This window comes from Vanellus vanellus (genome assembly GCF_965231255.1).
Source record: "Vanellus vanellus genome assembly, chromosome: 1".
NCBI lineage: Eukaryota > Metazoa > Chordata > Aves > Charadriiformes > Charadriidae > Vanellus > Vanellus vanellus.
Genome location: NC_138905.1, coordinates 113,622,651 through 113,644,856, shown reverse-complemented (window position 1 = coordinate 113,644,856; position 22,206 = coordinate 113,622,651). Strand labels below are relative to the sequence as shown.

Sequence of the window (22,206 nt, the reverse complement as noted above, 5' to 3'; positions counted from 1 at the left end):
GAAGGATTATAATAAGATTTGCGTACATACATGCATGCTTCTCACTGGTACAGCCAATTCAAAAGTAAAAGGCATAAGACAGAGATAGAACAAATAGCAAGTTGTAATTATCTCATCAACACTGGCACGTACATAACTTCCTGTAACTTTAAGGACACATGTAGTAAAAAGGCCGTAAGTACCAGGCATAACACACATCACGGCAGTTTAAAAATATATCTTGGGTAACAGAAAAACCTTTCTCTGCTATAACGTGCCTTAAAAAACCCAAAAAGTTAAATGCATGTGTAAAAATAGTACAGACAGGACTCTGTTTTAAAAAATCTCTAATTTCACAAACAAACCACTAAATAGGGAATTCCCATTCATAGAGAGATTCAAAACTCGGGACAAAGCCCTGGGTACCCTAACAAAACTTTGAAGCTGGCCCTGCTGCAACCTGAGGGGTTTGGAACCCATGATCACAAGGTCCCTTTCTTTCTAAATTATTCTATGATTTCATGAAGTACATGAAATTTAATGAACTTAGGTGAAAAAAAAATGAACTGAACCTGCTGAGATTTGAATCTGAAATGACACAGAATTACTTATTTCAGATTCCATCTCCAATATGTCAAGAACCAGAGGGAAAAAAAAAAATGTTGAAAGCAAATACTAGCAGTGGTGCTTGAAGTTTGAGAACTTCTTAATAGCTATATCCGAAGTATTCCATTTATTGAAATCTTCAATTTATTGCATAATATTATGATGCTGTATAAAATTTCTTAGTGTTTTTTTCTTAAAAAAAGCACCTTTGATTCTTTCTGTTATGCTTATTTTTCAGATATGTAATGTAATAGCACTTGAAGTTCACCTGTCAATGGATTTCCTTTTCTTCTACAAAGAATAAAGATTTCATCATTTCTTATGTTGTAATATTTTTCATCCTTTCATTTTGCATTATAATGGAAAGTAGTAAAAACATTTATATTTAAAAAATATTTATCTACTTTTTGTACGTAGCCTGATAATGCTGCTGCAAGATTTTGAAAATTAGTCTCGTTCAATAAAATATTCAATAAAAAAGTATAAGCATATGTTGGTAAAGCATCTCTGCTGTGTTTTGACATTACTGTATGAAATATAGTTACGAGTAATAGATTCATTATAGAATCATATTATATTTGGCGCATGATTTCATAAAGCTTCTTCTTTCTGTCATCTAAAGAAGAATCTCGAATGACAAAAGGCAAAACATCCTTGATCGTTAAAATTCAAAACGCATAAATAGATTAAAAAAAGCAGCTTTTATAACATGTTCATTTTCTGTATTTTTTCTTCTACCCCGCATTTTTGGAAATTTATATATAACTGTACGTTATATAATTTGTCCATTGTAGAAAATATTTTATGTTAATACCCTACAAAAGCTGAATTTTAAGTCCAGGAATAATTTGGTTAAAAGACTTGAAACTCAGTAGAATATATTCTGAAAAAAAACATGACCTGGACACACTCGTAAAGCCCGGATGTTTTGTTTTCTTGTTTTCACTTTTCTTCATTAAAAATACATTACACAAGACATTGTCTTTTTTAAGATCCAAAGTTAAGAAGAATTTAGGGTTGTCATGTTGAGTAGCTACCTGAACTTATTGCATTAAAAATTATGTCAGAACAGGCATTCTTTGAGTATGTTATTTTTAGGGCGTCGCTACAGATTAACATCCTCAGATTCACCAGTCTCTAACATGACTACACTTAATTTTATATTAATACATCAGTGGGCAAATGCTTTAAAGAAAAAAAAAAACACCACAAACACACCTTATGCCAAAAATGCAAATTTATGCAAAACAGATTCCATAATTTCTTCTACCATTATTTTATGAAGTTTACACTTTTAAAGAAAAATATGACTGATTGAAAGTACTTTTCCCTTCTAAACTACAATTGTCTCCTCCCTTATTATTTTAAATAATACTCTGGTTTGCAAGGTGTAATTGTAAAGATGCTGCACCTTTACCGTCTGTAAGCCCTGTTATGTGCATTTCTCCAAAGTAATTTGATGTTAGAATTTGTTACGGATATAAGAAATTCTAAATTAGGTAGTAGGTATTACTACTTTAGCAGCTTCCTTAAAACTTCAGAAAACTTAGAACCTTTTTCAAATGCTGCCAATCTGAAGAAATGAGATTTTCCCTTTACCTGTTCTTTAAGAAGTCTTCCCTATTTATTGAGGTTTTATATAAAATACTAATAATTTAATTTCAAAAAATGCAAAAAAAAATACAAGAATTGAAAATTCTACCAAACCTTTCCTAAAAAACTCATAAAAAGAAATACATGAAAACAGATTAAAAAAACCTAATCATTTCTTATATCTGAGAATTTCCAAACACAAGAAAAATCACAAATATTAAATACGCTACAAATATGAGCTGAATATCACATCACAAGGCTCTTGATCTAATGAAAAGACAGAACGAGAACATTATGAATACATCTTAATAGAACAGTGCATTTTTTCCCGTTCATGACAGAAACAGATATAGGAGTAATAATACTGCAGTTCAGAGGAAGCAAGAGAGAGAATAGGAAGAGAAAGAGAGGCTATTGGCTACATAAATCCCAAAATGTATATCTCATCTCTAAAATGACAGTGACAACCATCCACATAATCCCATTGGTGAATTTCCATAGTACTGTTAATATGGGACTGGGTTTTTCTGTATTCTTCATGTTGCTCTATCACCAGCAAATTGAGTGGCACTAGAAATGCAGAGACTGACCTTCTGTGGTATTTTATTCTTATATAAATATTATATGCTTTTAAAAGAAAGATCCATTGACATATTTCTCTATCTATCTATCTGTAAATGAGAAGTAAGAAGGAAAAATTGCTTGAGTTTTAGTGGCCAGACCCATCTTATGCTGAGTTAGACAGATTGTGGAATAAAGTTTTTAGTATTCCCGTTGAAAACATGCAAAATTTTTCAAAGATGATATTTTTTTCAGGTTTCAAACACACCTCCACTGTGGTCAAGGTTTGTGTATAAGCTAAGTCTCTTTCATTAGAATACGTTATTTGCTGCCTATGAACCAGAATTATTAGTGTTTATAATTCTATTAGGGCAAAACAAGACGTTGATGGCTTGTCTATTAGAGTTACACCAGCGGTGCTTTCTGAAGGACTGAACGGACCTGAAGAACTGGATCTCACAGCCTCTGAGTCCATCCTGTTTCTTCCTTGGAAAACTCAATATTTCTTGAAAGGGAAAAGGTTTTTTCTCATGAAGTCTTTGCTGATAACTCAGAAACTGATGAGTGAATGCCTTTTTTTTTTTTTTTAAATAAAATCGCACAGAAGATTGTGGTAAGACAATTTTTCCCAGCACGGGTATCTTACACCTTCTCACTGGTTTCTTTGTGTCTACAGAGGAAAGCGTGGCCAATGCTCTTCACCGGTTGTTATCAATGGATGGGCAATACCCCTCACTCGGGGATTCAGCAGCTGCCTGGCTGAAAGGATGCGAAAGAATGAACTTTGCCAATATGACCTGCACTTCTGCTGCTTCAAGATAAGCGGGCTTCTCTGCGCCGCTGACAGGGTCATGATGTCTGAGCCCTGAGGGCACTGATAGCCCTGGCTGTCCTCTGCCCACCCACCTGCCCCAGGCCCGCAGAGAGCCCCCCCAGCCTGTAAAGTGAAGCTGTAGGGAGGTTTGCAGCTAGCTTGCAACAAAACGCTCGTCATATTCAGAACAGCATCTAACAAGTGCAGAAAAATCTGGCTACCATTTGCTCACTGATCTCTCGCTGAACTATGATAGTGTTGATTATGACTTTTAAATCCCTAAATAGCCTGAAGTTGGTGTATCGGAATGATTGCTTCGCTTTCTCTGCTCTCTTTCAATAGCTGCAATCAGCACAGGCTTTCAAATGAAATCTTCTTCATTATAAAAGACAAAGGGGAGGGAATAGGGAGACAGATATTCTTGACTCCAGCTCCAAGACTTTTGAATTTTCTCCTTAATTTGATCTGAAAAGAGCTCAAACTAGTACAGTTTGAGAGAAAAGCCACCTTCTGAGGGAGTCTTTGAAGAAACCGGCAATGTTCTTCCTAGATGAAGAGAACTGCAGGCTGTTTGAACAGCTTTGCATAGAATCCATTTCATACTGCTGAATTTTTCTGATTAACTTATTTGTATTTGCTGGATGACTGATTATATAAGAATGCCTAAGAACTTTGGTAAGCATCTATTGTATTTTTCACATAAATAGAAACACAATAATAATCCTACTTGTTATACATAGTTATTGGGTCATAATTATAAGAAAATTAATTACTTGCTAGCATTAGTAGCAATTCCTTTCAACAAGTTTTTGAAACATCTGTTAAACATTAATTAACACTTTATTTATAAAGTAACTTCTGTGGGCACATTTCCATTATGTTTGTTTCATTTAAATATACGGTTTTCATTCATTTTATGAGTTTATGGCTGTTCTCCATTACTGTAGGAACACAACTACACTATTCCTTCCCGTCACAGTAGAGGCGGACCAGAAAACCCAGTTTAGCCTTGACAGTCTCTGTATTTGGAAGGCTAATAGTCTTCCAGGCACAACTCTCTCCTTCATGTAGGTTTTTCTGCCTCTTTCCTTTAAAAGGCGGTCCTGGAATTTAAACATTACCTATATTGCAGGAAGAAAGGGTTGCAGTGCTGGTTTATCACTCCTGAGTTAAATCAGTCTGATAAAAAGACATCCTGTAAAACTTCAGCACTTCGTTTATCACTGGCTGCTGGGAAAAAAATCATGACTCGTGCATTATGTATGCATCATTACTTGAGATGTGCAAGCAGTTAACTGTCCCTGTGTAGAAAGCATTTATATCTGAGTCTTAGCCATAAACCTGTCCCCAAAATGGGAACAGATGAAAAAAGTGATTTTGTGTCCATTAAAGAATATTGACCAAGTATGGAAATTGTGATAACCCGACTACAAATCCTAATACAAATCCTAATACAGAATACTGACTGCGTGTAGTCTAAATATCCTCCCAGCCAGCTGAGAAGATGTTGAGGCATGGTAGGAAAGTGGTCCTTAGTTACTCAGGCACATTGAGAAACTGTCTCAAAAATGTAGTATTTTTAATCATTCAAAAGACTTAAAAGTATCCTAAATGTCTCAAAAAATATAAAGAAAAGCCTTCACACTAAGAAAAGCTTATTTAAAAATTCTTTCAGGAACTGAAAAAGGGATTCAGAAGAGGATGTCTCAATGTTATCCTACCATGACACTGCAAGTAGGCTAAAACATAAATGGAGAGAGGTTTAAACAGATGTTTTAGAAAACGTGCTGAAACTCTCTGAATGCTCAGGAAACAAGCAAAGGCTGAACTTTTCAGAAAGATTCCAGTACTATTTAACAATATTTTCATTAAAAAAGGACACTTATGTGGTTTTTTTGACATCTCCATCTGGGAAGACTTTTCCTGCTCTGGGCTGTTCAGTCTGTGTTTTGGGAACACATCTTATTTTTCTGGTTTGGGCCTATAGTACCTCACAAATAAAACACATTTTTAACTCATTAAAGAATATCTGAAAAAAACTTATAAATGCAACCAGGTCCCTTTTGATTTCTCTAACAAATTACATAGTGTAACACCAACAAGATTTACAAAAACAAGATGCCTTCTGCTTAGCAAATATTTGAAATTCTGAAGTAGTTTTTTATTTCTAAAGTAGTTAAGAGATATATTCAGAGAAATACAGAATATGCAATCTCAATCTTTCTCTGCAGAGGTATACAAATAGAGATTTCACAAAACAGCATGAATTAATTATGGATCATGAATTAATTTTTAATATTGTCCACTGCCCTCTCAGTAAAGTTTACCTTCTCAATATTTATCTATTTACTAAGTAGATCAACTTGTAGACCAAGATGACTTTTCAGGTTGTTTTCATATTTACTAGTTTTTGTCATCAGTTGGAGCTGTCTGTGTTAATACATGCTATTAAGAGGTACTTTTAAGTTGTCCAAACCCAGTGTGACCTATTTTGTTTTTTCAACAAAACCTCTCAGTGTTACAAACCTGTCCGAGGCAAGAAAGGAGAATAAATTGAAAAAAGTAAGGCAAATTGCACAAAAGGAAGAAGTGGGGAAATAGCATGACAGCACGTAGGAACTAATACAGCCCTTTTCTCAAAGCAGCTGTATATTCAATTTTAGTAGGGATGGCAGCAGAGACACTAAATACTCACGACCTGCTTCACAGTGGTATTGTTTTCATAAGGACTGCAGGTATTTGTACCTGCCATTCTACTCTCTGTTTTTAGAATGAATTACCATGCAACTCAAACAGGTATCGTACTAAAATAATTCCAAAAAGATCAACTGATGTCATCACCAAAATGAGCTATATACAACAACTTAAAAACATGTAATGATGAAAGAATGTTTCAAAATCAAAGTGTGAACTTTTGAAGAAAGCAGCTCTAGTCAACTCTAATAACAAGGGTCTGTCAAGTTACACATCTTTCCTAATGTAATCAATTAATCTTTTCACAAACTTCATATTAACAGAAATAATAGGAAAGAAAGTTTTATGGAGACTAAGGTAAATAGGATCTACCAAGGACCTCTTTTTTTTTGTTCTGGCACTACATTTCAATTAAGCATCTGTGTGACTGCACTGTAGTCACTGGGTTTGTTCTCATTCGGGTACATTGCACCCGACTACACAGACTGGTCACTTCAGGTTTTAGTATTTGGTTGTCCTCATCAGAGAAATTTATTGCCGATTCATTGAAGAAAGTAGCTATGAGAAAAAAAAGTCTCAAAGTTGGTCTGAAAGATAACATGAAATGATGGGGAGAGGTGCACTAATGTCCATTCGTGTGTTACGTCCTGCAACTACTGTCTTCTGTAGATCTTCTTGTACTGGAAGAAATACAAGCTATGCTGCACTAAAATGAATACTACTAGGATATACAGTATTACATTTATACACACAGTTAGTGTGTATGGTTAAGAAAAAGAAAAGATAAAAAGGCATATGTTTCTTTGAATATATGCTAATGACATGTTCATTATATGTTTCTTTGAAATAATTCTGTAAATTGGAACATACTCTGCTTAGTGCAGAACTTTTGTGCGTGGTTTATGGGATGCGAAAGAGAAAGAGATAACACACATTAGATCATTTGCTACATGTTTTCTTCCATCTATCTTGCTGATAGCTGCAAAACAATTCACTTCCCGCTGTATAAATCAGAAGACTGTTGGGGCTGCTTTAACTTGTACTATGTTAAAAATACCCAGGGGTACACATAGATGCAGGGGATTAGTGATCTGTTGAATGTATTTTGTTAACGTTACTCTGTATAAACACCCCACCTCAGCATGTACTCCTCTCTGTTTTTGGAGGCTTATACTCTTTTCTGCCTTTAGAGAAATGCAAAGAAGGCATAGATCTGGCAAGGAACTGGCCCCATTTGTAGCATCCTGCTAATACATTAGATAGACAATAGAGATATCTAACAAACGCATTTAATGTTTGTTGAACAATACTTTATAGACATGCTTTTGAAACAGACATCATGAATATTAACAGGATGTAGAAAGGTTAACAACTAGCTCAAAATCAGTAATTGATGCCCAGGTTTAAATATCACATAATTGGTTACTTAAAATCCTTAAGTTAACTGCATATGTAATGCACATTCTCAAAGTAACCCCTCTGTGATTTCTACTCTCTTTGAAATTTATAGCTTCAAAAATATTCTTCAAATCTACTTGACTGGACAGTGAAAAATGCAAAATAACTGTAAATTTGTTCACCAAACTTTTTAAAACTAAAAAGTAACAGTTGACTGTTACAAGATTAGAGTAAGATTTCTAATTGCTGTAAAGATGTGTGACTTCATTAATATTAACTGAAGATGCAGCTACTAGACTAAGATGGAGAAACAAAGAATCAGTTAATATATACTTGCATTCTTTTCCCTTTGTATTCTTCTCAGTTAAAATGCTTCCATTTATTTTTTGTATACTCACTTTGAACTCCATGGGAGCGAACTATTTTCCAGGTTTCTGAGGCTACTTCTTTTACATCCACTTGATAATGATGAATGGGCACACCTCCATGCGAATCTGGCTTATTGAACGAAACTTTGGCAGTGGTTTGTGACAACTCTAAAACTCGTACTCCATAAGGATTTGATGGCACATCTAGAAAAGTACAAACATCAATTTAATAATCAGCAGCAACTAGACAGACCTAAGCAGTTGATAATCCACTCCAAAAAGTCTCCTTAGCAGCTTGAAGGGAGGAAAAAAAAACATTTAATGTGATGTAATAATGTTTGCGTTAGATAAACAACTTAAGTTTCCCAATATAGAGCTGTAAGAAAACCATTTATTTTTTGTATGCTGAAGTTATGCAAACACATTTTCCATTTCTGCCTTTTATAAGATGATCTTTTTTAATAGCTAATTTTGTCATAGGCAAATGTAATAGATTAGTTTGTTTACTATATAATTATGTAAAAGAGAATTACAAACTTTAAATCAAACTTAACAAGAGGAACAGTCATGGCTAAATAGAACATTCAGAGTCTGAATTCTTCTAAATGAGATTATGACAAAAAAAACTGTAGAAATAATTTGGCTGTTTTTATGAAACTCTGAAATACAGCTGAAAACATGAATCCTTTTTTTCTTTTTTTTTTGAAATACTGGATTCCAAGCTACTAGCAAGGAATATTAATGGAAGGTTTCTAGTTTCAGTTTAAGAAATAATTCGCAGAATAGGTTGAAATCAAAAGCAAGTGCATATCTTTCAAAGTAGAAAAGAACTATGAAAATAAAGTAGGTGTCTATAGGTGTTGAGATGCTAGATATGAAACAAAAGTGATCTTGGGGCCAGCAGATTTTTAAAAACAGAAATATTATGTCACTTTTACAATATATGATCAAACTAACATATAGAAGACAAAAGACTAGAAGTGCTATAATAAAAAAAAAAATTGTATTGAAAATACTAAGAAGAATTTTAGTTTTGTGGATAGAAGACCAAGGATTTGAAACACCACTAAAAACTTCTCTTCTGAAACACGTGACAATTATTTGCACATCTGCTTACAGATTTGACATTGTTTTTGTCTTCATTGTATGGAAGATATTCTTATAAGGACATGTAAGAATTTGAGTCAAAACCTCTCATTTGGTTAGTGGGTACTGAACCATTAACATAAAATGTAGTGGTTATTCAAGGGCTGTCAGACAGTTGGGAATAAAAAGAGAATCAATCTGAGCTTCACCGACTACGGTACTTGAATGAAAATGAGTCAAAAATTGTTATAAAGTATTAAAGAACAGGTTTAAGGACACACTTAGCCACAAATTGTCAGGAAAAGGACACCTGCCAAAGCTGTTCTAAAGGGGCTGATTTGTATAACTTTTAAATAATCAGGCACTCAAATTTTTGCAGAAAAATTCTGTATCAGTTGTCAGAGTTGAATATCTTAACGCTAGTATCATACCTCTGTGAATTCTTACAGTTAGCATTTCTGAATATAGGTCTCCTGAAACCTCCAAAGTTTGGTGCCCATCCAGTTAAAAGCAGCATAGATTTATTTACATGGAGAAACAATTTGCCTCTCTTTTACTTGAAGACACAACTAAATGAATCCATGAAGTCAAAGATTTGAGCAGAATGCAAATCCCAGCTTGCGGGATTCAAACCCTCAACTCTTTTCTTATTCCAGGAAACATTCATTCATACTGGATGTTGCAGGAAATTTTCACCCTACTCAGTGAACCTGAATTATTCTGCAGAAAGGAATTCAAGAGCTGTGGTTAGACAGAACGTGACCAAATGTAACCAGTATGCTATGCTTCCAGGAGAACAGAGACTTGGGCTTTGATTTTTTTTCTAAATTGATCAAAAAAGTTGGTTTTCTTTAGAAAAAAAGAAAATATGTTAAAAAATCTAGATAGATTTTTTTTCTGTGATCACACGGAAGAAGAATCAGTTATACGACTTACTTGCTAAGTAAGCATTGATCCCAAAATCAGAGGAGGATGAGGAGCAGAACCAGCTTGTGACCCCTCTCCTCCAGATTCTCATTACAACCAAGAGCAATATTTTTTTCCCCACTAGCGACAGTACCTTCAGCATCATTCTGTGTACAGGTTCTTCCTCTCCCTAGCTCAAATGACTGTTCTGAGAGGGGTGAGAAAAATATAATAAACGAATGCCAGAAAAGCAATCCAGGATAGACAGTAAAGTAAAGCAGCATGGCACGGTATGGGTGATGCGAATACCAACCACCTGGGAAGATGAATATAATTCTGTAGTACTGAAGAGGAATGATCTTTGGATTTAATTGAAAGCTAAAAGATGCTGTGGATACCTACAATATCACAATTAGTTCCTAAACACTTTTATTTCTATTCTGTATCATAGAATCATAGAATTGTTGAGGTTGGAAGGGACCTTGAAGATCATGAAGTGTAACCATTAACCTAACTTAACAAAACCACTTCTAAAACATGTCCCCAAGTACCACATCTACACTTTTTTTAAACACCTCCAGGGATGGTGAATCCACCACCTCCCTGGGCAGCCTATTCCAATGTTTAATAACCCTTTCAGTGAAAACATTTTTCCTAATATCCAATCTAAACCTCCACTGACATAACTTGAACACATTTCCTCTCGTCCTATCACTTGTCTCCAGGGAGAAGAGGTCAGCCCCCACCTCTCTATAACCTCCTTTCAGGTAGTTGTAGAGAGTGATAAGGTCTCCCCTCAGCCTCTTCTTCTCCAGGCTAAACAACCCCAGATCCCTCAGTTGTTCCTCATAAGACTTGTCCTCCAGACCCCTCACCAGCTCCATAGCCTTTCTGGTCCAGCACCTCAATGTCCTTCTTGTAGTGAGGGGCCCAAAACTGAACGCAATACTCAATGGGGTCTCACCAGTGCCGAGTACAGGGGAATGATCACTTCCCTAGTCCTGCTCACCACACTATTCCTGATACAGGCCAGGATGTTGTTGGCCTTCTTGGCCACCTGGGCACACTGCTGGCTCATATTCATCTGGCTGTCCACCAATATCCCCAGGTCCTTTTCCACTCCGCCCCAACCCTGTAGCGCTGCATGGGGTTGTTGTGACCCAAGTGCAGGACCCGGCACTTGGCCCTGTTGAACCTCATACCATTGGCCTCGGGCCATCGGTCCAGCCTGTCCAGATCCCTCTGCAGAGCCAATCTACCCTCAAGCAGATCAACACACCCTCCTAGCTTAGTGTCATCTACAAACTTACTGAGGGTGCAATTAATCCCCTCATCCAGGTCATTGATAAATATATTAAAGAGAACCAGCCTCAGTGCCTAGTCCTGGGGAACACTACTTGTGACTGGACACCAACTGGATTTAACTCCATTCACCACCACTCTCTGGGCACGGCCATCCAGCCAGTTTTTTACCCAGCAAAGAGTACACCTGTCCAGGCCATGAGCAGCCAGGTTCTCCAGGAGAATGCTGTGGGAAATGGTGTCAAAAGCTTTGCTAAAATCCAGGTAGATAACATCCACAGCTTTTGCCTCATCCACTAAGTGGGTCACCTTATCATAGAAGATCAGGTTTGTCAGGCATGACCTGCCTTTCACAAACCCATGCTGACTGGGCCTGATCACCCTGTTCTCCTGCATGTGCCATGTAATGGCACTCAAGATTATCTGTTCCATGACCTTCCTAGACACCGAGGTCAGACTGACCAGCCTATAGTTCCCTGGATCCTCCTTCTGGCCCTTCTTGTGGATGGGTAGTTAAAAGAGTTCAGATTGAAACAAAATGTTTTGTTTAAGGATGAATGAATATTTAATTTCACTCAGACTATGCTTATGTTGTTTTTACATGCTCTTTTTATAAAGCAATCCGTTGTTATTTCAGTTTAGATCAAAACAATTATTTGGTCAATGGTATGAAACAAAATGTGTTATTTACTTATCCACTCTGTTCTTGACTTTCAAAATGTTAAGGAGATCTCTTTTCCTTGTGTGTTTATGTCTGCATATGATTAACTATAATAAACATGGCATAGGGAAGAAGACATCCTTAAGGAAGAATCTTGTGTTCTCTACTGCAGATTCAAGTATAATTTCTGCAAAATGAAGATATGATTCTGTTTGGTAATAAGTATGAAATAAAGCTACTGTGAAAACTCAGTAAGATATTTTGTATAATTAGCACAATGCATTATGTTTAAAACTCATTAAAGCGTGAAATACATCCACGTTACTATTTTAAATATGCGTTCCACAATGCAAGCAACGCACACACCTGTAGGTAACTGTTCTGCAGTTTAAGAGTTGAACTATATCAGTTCTTAAGAAAAGAGTGAATCACCTTAAAAAAATACAACAGGAAACACATTCCTAGTCAAAATCAGAAGCAAATACTAGCAATTCTATTAAGATAGAATAAAATACCTATCTCTTTCAGACTACGCAAATCTATAACTTTTTCCCTAAAGAAGATCATTAGCAGCATAATGAACTGAATCTAATTCTGAAGTTCTCTAATGAGTATGAATTTGATCATGCAAGGTAAACAGCCCTCTGGTCCTGATCTAGTTAAACATTCCAGCATTTGAGCTGTCCCCTGTCAGCTGAAACTATTTTGAGCATTGCCATGATTTTTGTGTTAGAATTGTAAGGCTTTGGGCTCAATGTTTAGTGAAGGTCAATATGCAGTTGTGTACACTTAAGTCTGCATCTGGAAGGATAGAACTCTGGATGCTTCTTGTTCTTTTTCCTTCTAAAATCAACCAACCAAAGGAATCTTAGAGGACATTAGCTATGGGCAGTGATTACTCTTTCATATACTGTTATAGATATAAGTTGAAGGACTATACAGTGGAAAAAGTAGGAGATTTCTTTTTTATGATCCAAAGATCACTTAGTATTAGCACAGATTTTGGTATACTTTCTTAGAAGTTATCATAGAATCATAGAACGGTTTGGGCTGGAAGGGACCTTTAAAGGTCATCTGGTCTAGCCCCTCTGCAATGAGTAGGGACATCTTCAACTAGCTCAGGTTGCTCAGAGCCCCATCCAACCTGACCTTGAAGGTTTCCAGGGATGGGGCACCTACCACCATTCTGGGCAACCTCTTCCAGTGTTTCACCACCCTCATCATAAAAAATTTCTTCTTTATATCTAGTGTAAATCTATTTGCTTTTAGTTTAAAAACATTACCCCTTGTCCTATCGCAATGGGCCCCACTAAAACGTTTGTCCCCATCTTTCTTATAACCCCCCTATAAGTATTGAAAAACAGTCTCCCTGGAGCCTTCTCTTCTCCAGGCTGAATAACCCCAACTCTCTCAGCCTTTCTTCATAGGAGAGGTGTTCCAGCCTTCTGATCCTTTTTGCAGCCCTCCTCTGGACCCACTCCAACAGGTCCATGTCTTTCCTGTGCTCCAGAGCAGAGTAGAGGGGGAGAATTCCCTCCCTCGGCCTGCTGGCCACTCTTGATGCAGCCCAGGATATGGTTGGCTTTCTGGGCTACAAGCGCACATTGCTGCCTCATGTCCAGCTTTTCATCCAACAGTGTACCCAAGTCCTTCTCAGCAGGTCTACTCTCAATCCCTTCACCCCCCAACCTGTATTGATACTGGGGGTTGCCCCCAACTCAGGTGCAGGACTTTCCACTTTGCCTTGTTGAACCTCATGAGGTTCACATGGGCTGACTTCTCGAGCGTGTCCAGGTCCCTCTGAATGGCATCCCATCTCTCAGGTGTGCCAACTGCACAACTCAATTTGGTGTCATCTGCAAACTTGCTGAGGGTGTACTCAATCCCACTGACTATGTCATTGATGAAGATACTGAACGGTACTGGTTCCAATATGGACACCTGAGAGATACCACTCATCACTGATCTCCATTGGGACATTGGGCTGTTGACTACTGCTCTCTGGATGTGACCATCCAAACAATTCCTTATCCAACAAACAGTCCATCCATCAAATCCAATTTAGCAAGAAGGATGTTGTGGGGGACCATGTCAAAGGCCTTACAGAAGTCTAGATAGACAACATCCATAGCTCTTCCCTTGTCCACTGATGTAGTCACTCCATCGTAGAAGGCCACTAGGTTGGTCAGGAAGGACTTGCCCGTGATGAAGCCATGCTGGATGTCTTGAATCACCTCCTTATCCTCCATGAGCCTTAGCGCAGCTTCTAGGATGATCTGTTCCATGATCTTCCCAGGCACAGAGATGAGGCTGACAGGGCAGTAGTTCCCGGGGTCCTCCTTTCCTTTTTAAAAATGGGTGCAATGTTTCCCTTTTTCCAGTCACCAGGGACTTCACCTGGCTGCCATGACTTTTCAAATATCGTGAAGAGTGGCTTGGCAACTGCATCAATCATTTCCTTTAGGATTCTGTGATGCATCTCATCAGGTCTCACAGACCACAGTTCTGTATGTTCAGGTTCCTCAGGTGGTCACGAACCTGATCTTCTTTTACAGGGGGAGGGACTTTTCTCCCCGCTTTGTGGTCCATCCACTCAAGAAGTGTGGGGAGATAGGTTGCCAGTGAAGACTGAGGCAAAAAGGTACTCAACTACCTCAGCCTTCTCCTCGTCCATTGTTACCAGTTTTTCAGTCTTGATCATCAAGGGGAATATGCTTTCTTTGACCTTCCTCTTCTGGCTGACATACCTGTAGAAGTCCTTATTATTCTTTGAGTCCCTTGCCAAGTTTAGCTCCAGCTGCATCGTGACCTTCCTGACCCCATCCCTACACAACCGGGCAGCATCCCTGTATTCTTCCCAGGATACCTGTCCCTGGTTCCACTGCCTGTGCATCTCTTTCTTGCACTTCAGTTTGACCAGCAGGTCTCAACTCAGCCATGCTGGTCTCTTGCTGTGCCTTCCCAATTTCTTACACCTGGGGATAGATAGCTCTTGTGCTCTATGGAAAACGTCCTCACTAGCATCCTGTCCCCCTAAACTTGGCATGTTGTCCCACAGTTTGCCGCAGGCAAGCCTGATATTGTCCCCCTCCCCCTTCAAGTCTAGTTGAAAGCTCTGTCAATCAGGCCCGCTAGCTCATGAGCAAAGATCCTCCTTCTCTTTTGAGAAAGGCGAATCTCATCTGATGCCAGCAGGCCTGGTGCTGTGTAGACTGTCTCATTATTGAAAAACCCAAAATTGTGGTGGTGACACCAGCCACGGAGACACTTATTAATAGACTGGGTCTGTCTGTTTCTTCCAATGTTGCTGCCCGCAACTGGAAGGATAGAGCAAAAATTACCAGTGCTACAAACTTCCTTATAATGGTCCCAAGGCCCTGAAGTCTCTTTTGATTGCCCTTGGACTATGCGTTGCTGCTTCATCACCACCGACATGCAAGAGCAATAATGGGTAATAGTCCAAGGGCCGTACCAGGCTAGGGAGTTTCCTTAATCCAGGCCCCAGGGAGGCAGCAGATTCCCCAAGAGAAGGGTCTGTCCGGCATATTGGACCCTCTGTTCCCCTCAGAAGGGAATCACTTACAATTATAACCCGTCTTTTCTTCCGCGTGGAGGTGGTCATGATACCTTGGCAACACCTCTGGTGTAGATGGACCATCATCCACATCATCCGTTGACAGACTTTTGCATCCAGAGCCTCATACCTGTTGTACAGAGTCACCTGAGAAGGCAAGGTAGGTAAGGAGGGGGTTCGCCTGCCACTCCAAGTGTGGACTTGCCTCCATTCACTCCTTTCCTTTAAGCTACTGCCTTCTGCTTGGTGGGGGGAGGCTATGGGATTCCCTTGATCTTGGGGTTTTTCTGGTGGCTGTTCCTGTTTCTGTCTCAGGGAGGTCAGGGGATGGTTCCACCAGTCTATCTTTTTCTCAGACTACCACTGCTATCTCTATTTTTGTTATACTGCAGTCAAAACAAGGGATAATTTACCAAAAGTTCAGCCTTTGAATTAAAATAAATCATTAAAAAAACCCAAGTGTCAGATATTAAGTCAACTTCATCTTCTTTCCACAGTGTCTATTCCTTTGTTTCAGTATGCGACTGTATTCACAAATATTAAAAGAATTCCTTAAAAATAAAATTTAAAAAAATCCCAAATATTAAGAGTATAATTGCCCTTGATGTATTCTGTACTCAGCACATAAAGCTGGTTAGCACAAATGAACTTTGTGATACATTGGTCTAAATGAAGTAGAATTGGTTTTGTTCCAAAAACATTATTGCAGCTGATAGAGAAGTACACACAGAATTATGAGTACTTATTTATCTCCACTGATATGTAATCACTCTTTCAAGTGTATTATGTTTTACCCAACCTGTTCAATAAATGACCACCATTTATCACAGACGATTTTCTTTCAAGCTGTTTTTTGGGTAGTTTTATAGAAGGAAATTTCCTTCTGAGAGTTTAGCAGTAGTGGTGTAAATGGAGAAAACAAAGTGATGGTGACAGTAGGTAGTGAAGTCAGGGATTTATCTTCCAGTTAGCTCTTGTCTCCTGTCAATATGTTCCTAGTGCAGTTCTGCAGCTTTTCCTGTCTCTGTATATCTGGCATATATATATTGACTGAAACTAACTATGTCTAAATGTTGAACGTTAAGTAGTATCAGGACCGCAGTAGGGAAAGAGATGGGGCTGTGGAGTAGACCTTTGGAGTCACAGACCTCCATGAAATAGTTCATGGTTGTACATCCTTAGAATGAAGAATAACTTCAATATTATATGGACAGTTGAAGCTCAGTCTTGCCTTGCTGTCCTTGCTTGGGCAAAACTGCAACAGATTTCTTTTACCAAGAAAAGTCCTGAGTAATGTGCTCTGGGCAATCCTGCTTTAGCAGGGGAGTTGGACTAGATGATCTCTAGAGGTCCCTTCCAACTCTGAAAATTCTGTGATTCTGTAATCACTGGGAGTTCTGGAAAAATAAGGAGCGAATTAGGAAATGGGACCACAGCTAGCGAATAAATACATAAATAATAAATGAAAATAAGATACATGCACACAGAGCAAAACACTGTTGTTGTGTTGATAGCTACCCACGTACGCTTAGTGAAAATATGTCACTGTTTGGGTTTTTTAGTAAAAATCCTTTAGCTGATGCTGCTAAAGATGTGAATGGAAAGTTTTTAGGACAGAGACTACATTTTAGATCTGCCCATATTTTTGTGGTGGTAAATGGGATTTTGGCAGCAGCAAGGGAAAAGTTATGCAGAGAAAGCAATGCAAAAATCCTGAAAGAAAAATCAGTAAGATTCCATAACACTGTCTTGGAACAAAACATGATTATCTTTTTTATTACATTATTTTTCAGTGAAAATTAAGTCCTACTTTGATTTAATTTTGTCTGTGTGAAAATACAAATATTTGGAGAAAAAAAGGAACACTATCCTTTAACCAGCACAAAAGTGTCAGCCTCAAAAATCCAGATTAGTAAACTGTTAAATTTGATGTTGTAGTCCTTTGTCAGTTATCGAACAACGTTATCATATTTTGAGCATGACTTGATTCCGTGAAACAAGTTACAGGATGTAATTTCTGTGAAGCTTAATTATTGTCTTTCCCATGTCTTCATTTGCTCTTGATGTCATTATTCCCCATCTTCACTGACTTTCTGTCTATACAGGATGCTTAAAATACATTTATTTAAATAAAGTGGCATGGGAATTCTCAATATCTCATGACATCATAGAATGTATTTTAACTCTGCTTTTAAATTCCCTGCAATATTGCTGTCAAAAGGAAACAGATATAGCATGTCTCATTTCTTTAAGTATTCTTGTATGTCACCACCTCTAAATGCCGTAAAATTCTTGATGTTTTATAGTATACTGTGCAAAACATGTAATAAGCGTGATTTGGCAAGACAAGTTTGAAATTCGTCATCTGAGTTGTATAATGTAGCTAATTTGTAAACTATATTAACATATATTAGTATGGTTTCTGCCGGCAGTCGATCTTGTTAATGCTTAGTCACTGTAAGTCTCTTGGCTGAGCTGCAGTTCCAGGCACGATGTGGTGAGATCAGAATCTCAACTTTCATCACCAAGGAAAGTATCCTTCTAGGTACCAAGACTGAAAGAAAGACTGAGGCAAAAGGGTGAATCAGGCTACTTATCTGAACTTTTAACCCCTTTGCCGCCCCAGAATAGAAGAAAGAAGGGGAAAGGGAAGCCTAGGACGAGTAAGGTCGTGAGAGCCTTAAAGGTGAATCCTGGTTTACTTTTTAGGGGTTCTGGATACAGTCCAGTTGTACCCTGCTATGTGAAAAATGCACATTAATATTTAAAGAAAAAAATTACTTGAAAAATCCAGCTTAGCTTTCTGTGTCACAACCTTAACATTTACCATTTTAAGATAATAAATGATGGCCATACAATTTTCCATTTATCTATACAAATTGATTTGAAATAATGATACGGAGGTCTCTGCAAAAAGCAGGAATGCTTTGCCAGTTAATACCATCTCCCTGCATACTGATATTTCACATAAGCTATGACTGAACTAGATCTGGGCAAATCTAGGAATACCTGTGCTCACCTCAGGCTCTGAAAGCCATTGGGACAATCTGCCAAGCTCACCTGGCTTGCCAAAGCCTAAGCCTGTCATAGAAAAAAACCAGAGTATAAGCAGACTTCTAAAATAAAAGTTGTAGTTGTGACATGAAGTAATTAATTTGCAGTGGCAAGAAATGAAAAAGACTGTTGTTCTTTTCACATTCTACATGCTACTTACGCAGCAATTTAAATGCTTAAGTAAAGAAAAAGAAGGAGGTCAACCATGTGGTATTTTTAAGAGTTGATCACCGCAAGTCAGGTGGTGAGCACATCTGATTAAGATTTCAAAAAGTGCTGAAGTTTCTCAGCATTTACCAGTAATGGCCAGCAGCTTCCAGTGTGAAATCTTAAGTAGGCTGCAGTTCTCCAATTGTTTTGAAAGGTTTAAATTAAAGTGTCTGGAATTCAGGAGCTCTGTAGTGTAACTTGAGTGAACAGGTATAGTTTTCCTGTCATACAAAATGGCATGGTTGCAAATTGTATGTAAATTCTGAAAGAAACCTTCTTCTATTATCTATAAGCCTAATTTCTTAAGGAGGGCAACAGAAATAATGATAATGGCATTGTGACAGTATGATCACTTTTTAACTAGCAGTAAATTAAAAAAAAAAAAAAAAGGCTAGTTTGCTAGTTTGATTCTGCTGAAAACCAGCAAAGCAGAAAATTGGAACAAAACATGAAGCAACAAGTCATTCCTGCAGAATTTTAAGAGAAAACTATTCAGTAAAATGATCATTATTTGTAAAATTTACCCTAACAGCACACTTTGCTTAATACTGTCTCCCAGCTAGAAATAGTATTTATTCTTCCTTGACAGAGCCATTGTGAAACTATGCTACGCCCCAGCATTAATATTTCCAATCAAAGCCAGAAGGAAATCCAGGCTGTATTGAAATGCATGAAAAATTTTATAGGCTTTAACATGCAAAATATCAATCATTAGGGCTTCTTAATCTACCAAAGCAAAGCAACAGATGTAGTAAAACTAGGAAGAAACCTGCATTTGACATTTTATACCTGTAATTATTATGATGGTTTTATTTTCCATCTCCCTGCTTGTTTTTCATTTCCAGCTGATGCTGGTTTAAGTGCAAAACTTGTACCAGTGAACTACATTTTTATTTGCTGTTTTTTTCCCCCCAAAAAAAGTCTATTTAGAAGCAGATACTAAAAATATAAAATTTTCAGGATACTGAATATTATGCATTACATTACTGTAAGAAATCTGTAAGAAATGCCTAGAACGATGGAGCTGACACCCCCAAACCCAGTGTTTCCAGCCCCATATAAATACTACACTACAAATGACTTATGTTAAGGATACCTGGTCATTATTATTACTACAAAATTTGAGGTTTTCTATTTTATACATTCTATATCATTATATAGAATGTCAACATATAGTTCATGCTTTACATAATAACATCCCACAATCCTTTATTCATTACTTAGTCACTAAATATACCCTGATTTACCTTTTTATAGCTGCAATACATTCTTTTTAAGTTTTCATCAAGTTTTCTGGAGAATTGACTGAAAAATGTTAAGCTAACTGTTGTAAAAGTAGAGAATAGTAACCTGTTTGACAAACTGGCATCAGTAACATCTCTGATACAGTTATATTAAAACACCAAAACAGGATTATAGCTTGTATGGAGTTATTTGCTCTCACTTGCATTTCCAGGGATGCTGAAACACAATGCATAGTCAAAGTATCATGTTCTTTTTCAATTAATAATGAGAATTACTTCGTATTGCAGCATTGCGGATTGTGATGGAATACTGGTTTGCAAATCTAAGAGAAAAATCAGCAGATATAGAATACCTGCTAAGATGCTCTTACATGTATGTACATCTTTATGAAAAAAAACAAACAAAACAAAACAAAACAAACAAAACTAAAAAAACACAACAGTGCACAGCAGTAACCACAACCTGAGTTCTTCTGTTTTCATTGGCATAATTGTTTTATTTTCTTTTTTTTTTTTTTTTCTGTCGTGAGAGGTAATACACCAGAGGGGTGAAAGTGGGATTTTTCCTTCTTTTTCCTAACATTTATGTTCATGGATTTAAGACAGACTTCTAGTGCCAAGTCTGCTGTTTTTGAGAGGAACTGAGAAATTATCCTAGCAGCTTTCACATTGTGCTTCTACTGCTTTTCCCTTCCAGTGGAGCCTCACATGTAACAAATCATAGAGATGATACTCCAGAGGCAAGTGTAGCACCCAGCCCTGCAGAACAGGTAAAATCAGTGCTGCTGCTGAATCAACAGATGCACGTGTTGCCCCAAAGACAAAGCGTGCCACTGAAAAGAAATAGATATAACTGACTTAAATCAGAGGGTTAAAGGCAGTCCTTTTGTTTGACGAATTTAATGTAACTCTGCAAATCCTATGCCAGTCATGAATGTTTAGAAAATCAAGGCCTGAGATTTTTAGAGGGCTAAATCCACTTCCCAAATTAAATGACAAAAGTAATATACCCATAATAGACATTGTTTACCTATTCAAATCAGTGCTAACTTCCTACAAGTTTTGAGATTAGAGACAGAACAGTTGGTATAGAAATTAATTGCGTTTTTCATTAGAGCTTTTCTATTACTACCTCAATTTTGAACATCACAGGGAGTATTCATTTTTCATATTTAATGACACATGTGGTACTGATGAGCTGCTACAGTCATAATTTTAGCCCTATTACAGAAACTCAATTGTTCAAGAAATTCCATTGAAATAAATGGGATCAACCAGGTAGATGATCATGAACATGACTGAAGACTCTACAAACTATTCTATTCTGGAATTTCTTTTCAAAGAAAAAAAAAATATTTTAGGTACAAATTAGATTGTGTGAATCCTTACATTGGGGAGAGTATTATGTATGTATTATTTGAAATTAGGACTTAGCTGGGACTAAGGATGATTACATGCAAAAGGAAGAGGTGATTTATTTATCATTAGTTGCATGAAGCTATCAAAGGAAGATCAGATTTGCAACACAGCCAATACCCCCAAAAAGTTGTAAAATGAAGGAGAACGGACCTTCTGTATAATATATAATTGTGTCACATAGAAATCTGATGTTTTCTCAATAAACCCCCACATTTTTCTATTTGAGGAAGCTCATCTCTTTTGACCACAGTTTATACAGTATTCATGGTAAAGGTACATGCTAGTAGTCCATCATTTAGAGTAATGGGGAAAAACTTTCAAGGCTGTGTACAACTTCTAAGAAATTTCTTAATAAACACATTTTTTTTATAAGTACTGAGACACCAAAAGAAAATAATTACCCTATTGAGCAAAGCTATAAAAATTAAAACACCAGGCCAGGTAAAAGTGAATCCCTATAAGTGAATGTGCTCGTTTCAGCAAGGCACCTCCAAAGGTCCTCCCAGTAGGGCTCCAAAGAATTTATTTTCTTATTTAAAAAAAAAAAAAAGTAACCAAAAGTTACAGCTGAAACTTTCAAGATCATAAAAAATATACAAGTCCTACTTAAAAAAAAAATATTATACAAGACCTGATTTCTACCTTAAATATGTATCAGCCAGTATGGCGGTATGGTATGACCTGAAAGTTACGTGATGAAAATGGTCCATAACAATCCATCACAAGGGGTGTATAGC

General features: G+C 37.3%; 1 protein-coding gene across 2 annotated transcripts in view; it reads right to left on the bottom strand.

Annotated features, from left to right (window-relative positions):
* The window catches only part of NCAM2 (neural cell adhesion molecule 2), a gene marked incomplete at both ends in the record, with an annotated part of 318,048 nt that overhangs the window by 64,872 nt on the left and 230,970 nt on the right, over positions 1-22,206 (bottom strand). For both annotated transcript variants that reach the window (XM_082492362.1, XM_082492363.1), the window contains one exon: positions 8,044-8,217. In XM_082492362.1, the coding sequence (XP_082348488.1) occupies positions 8,044-8,217 (174 nt within the window). The remainder of the gene's footprint in view (positions 1-8,043; positions 8,218-22,206) is intronic.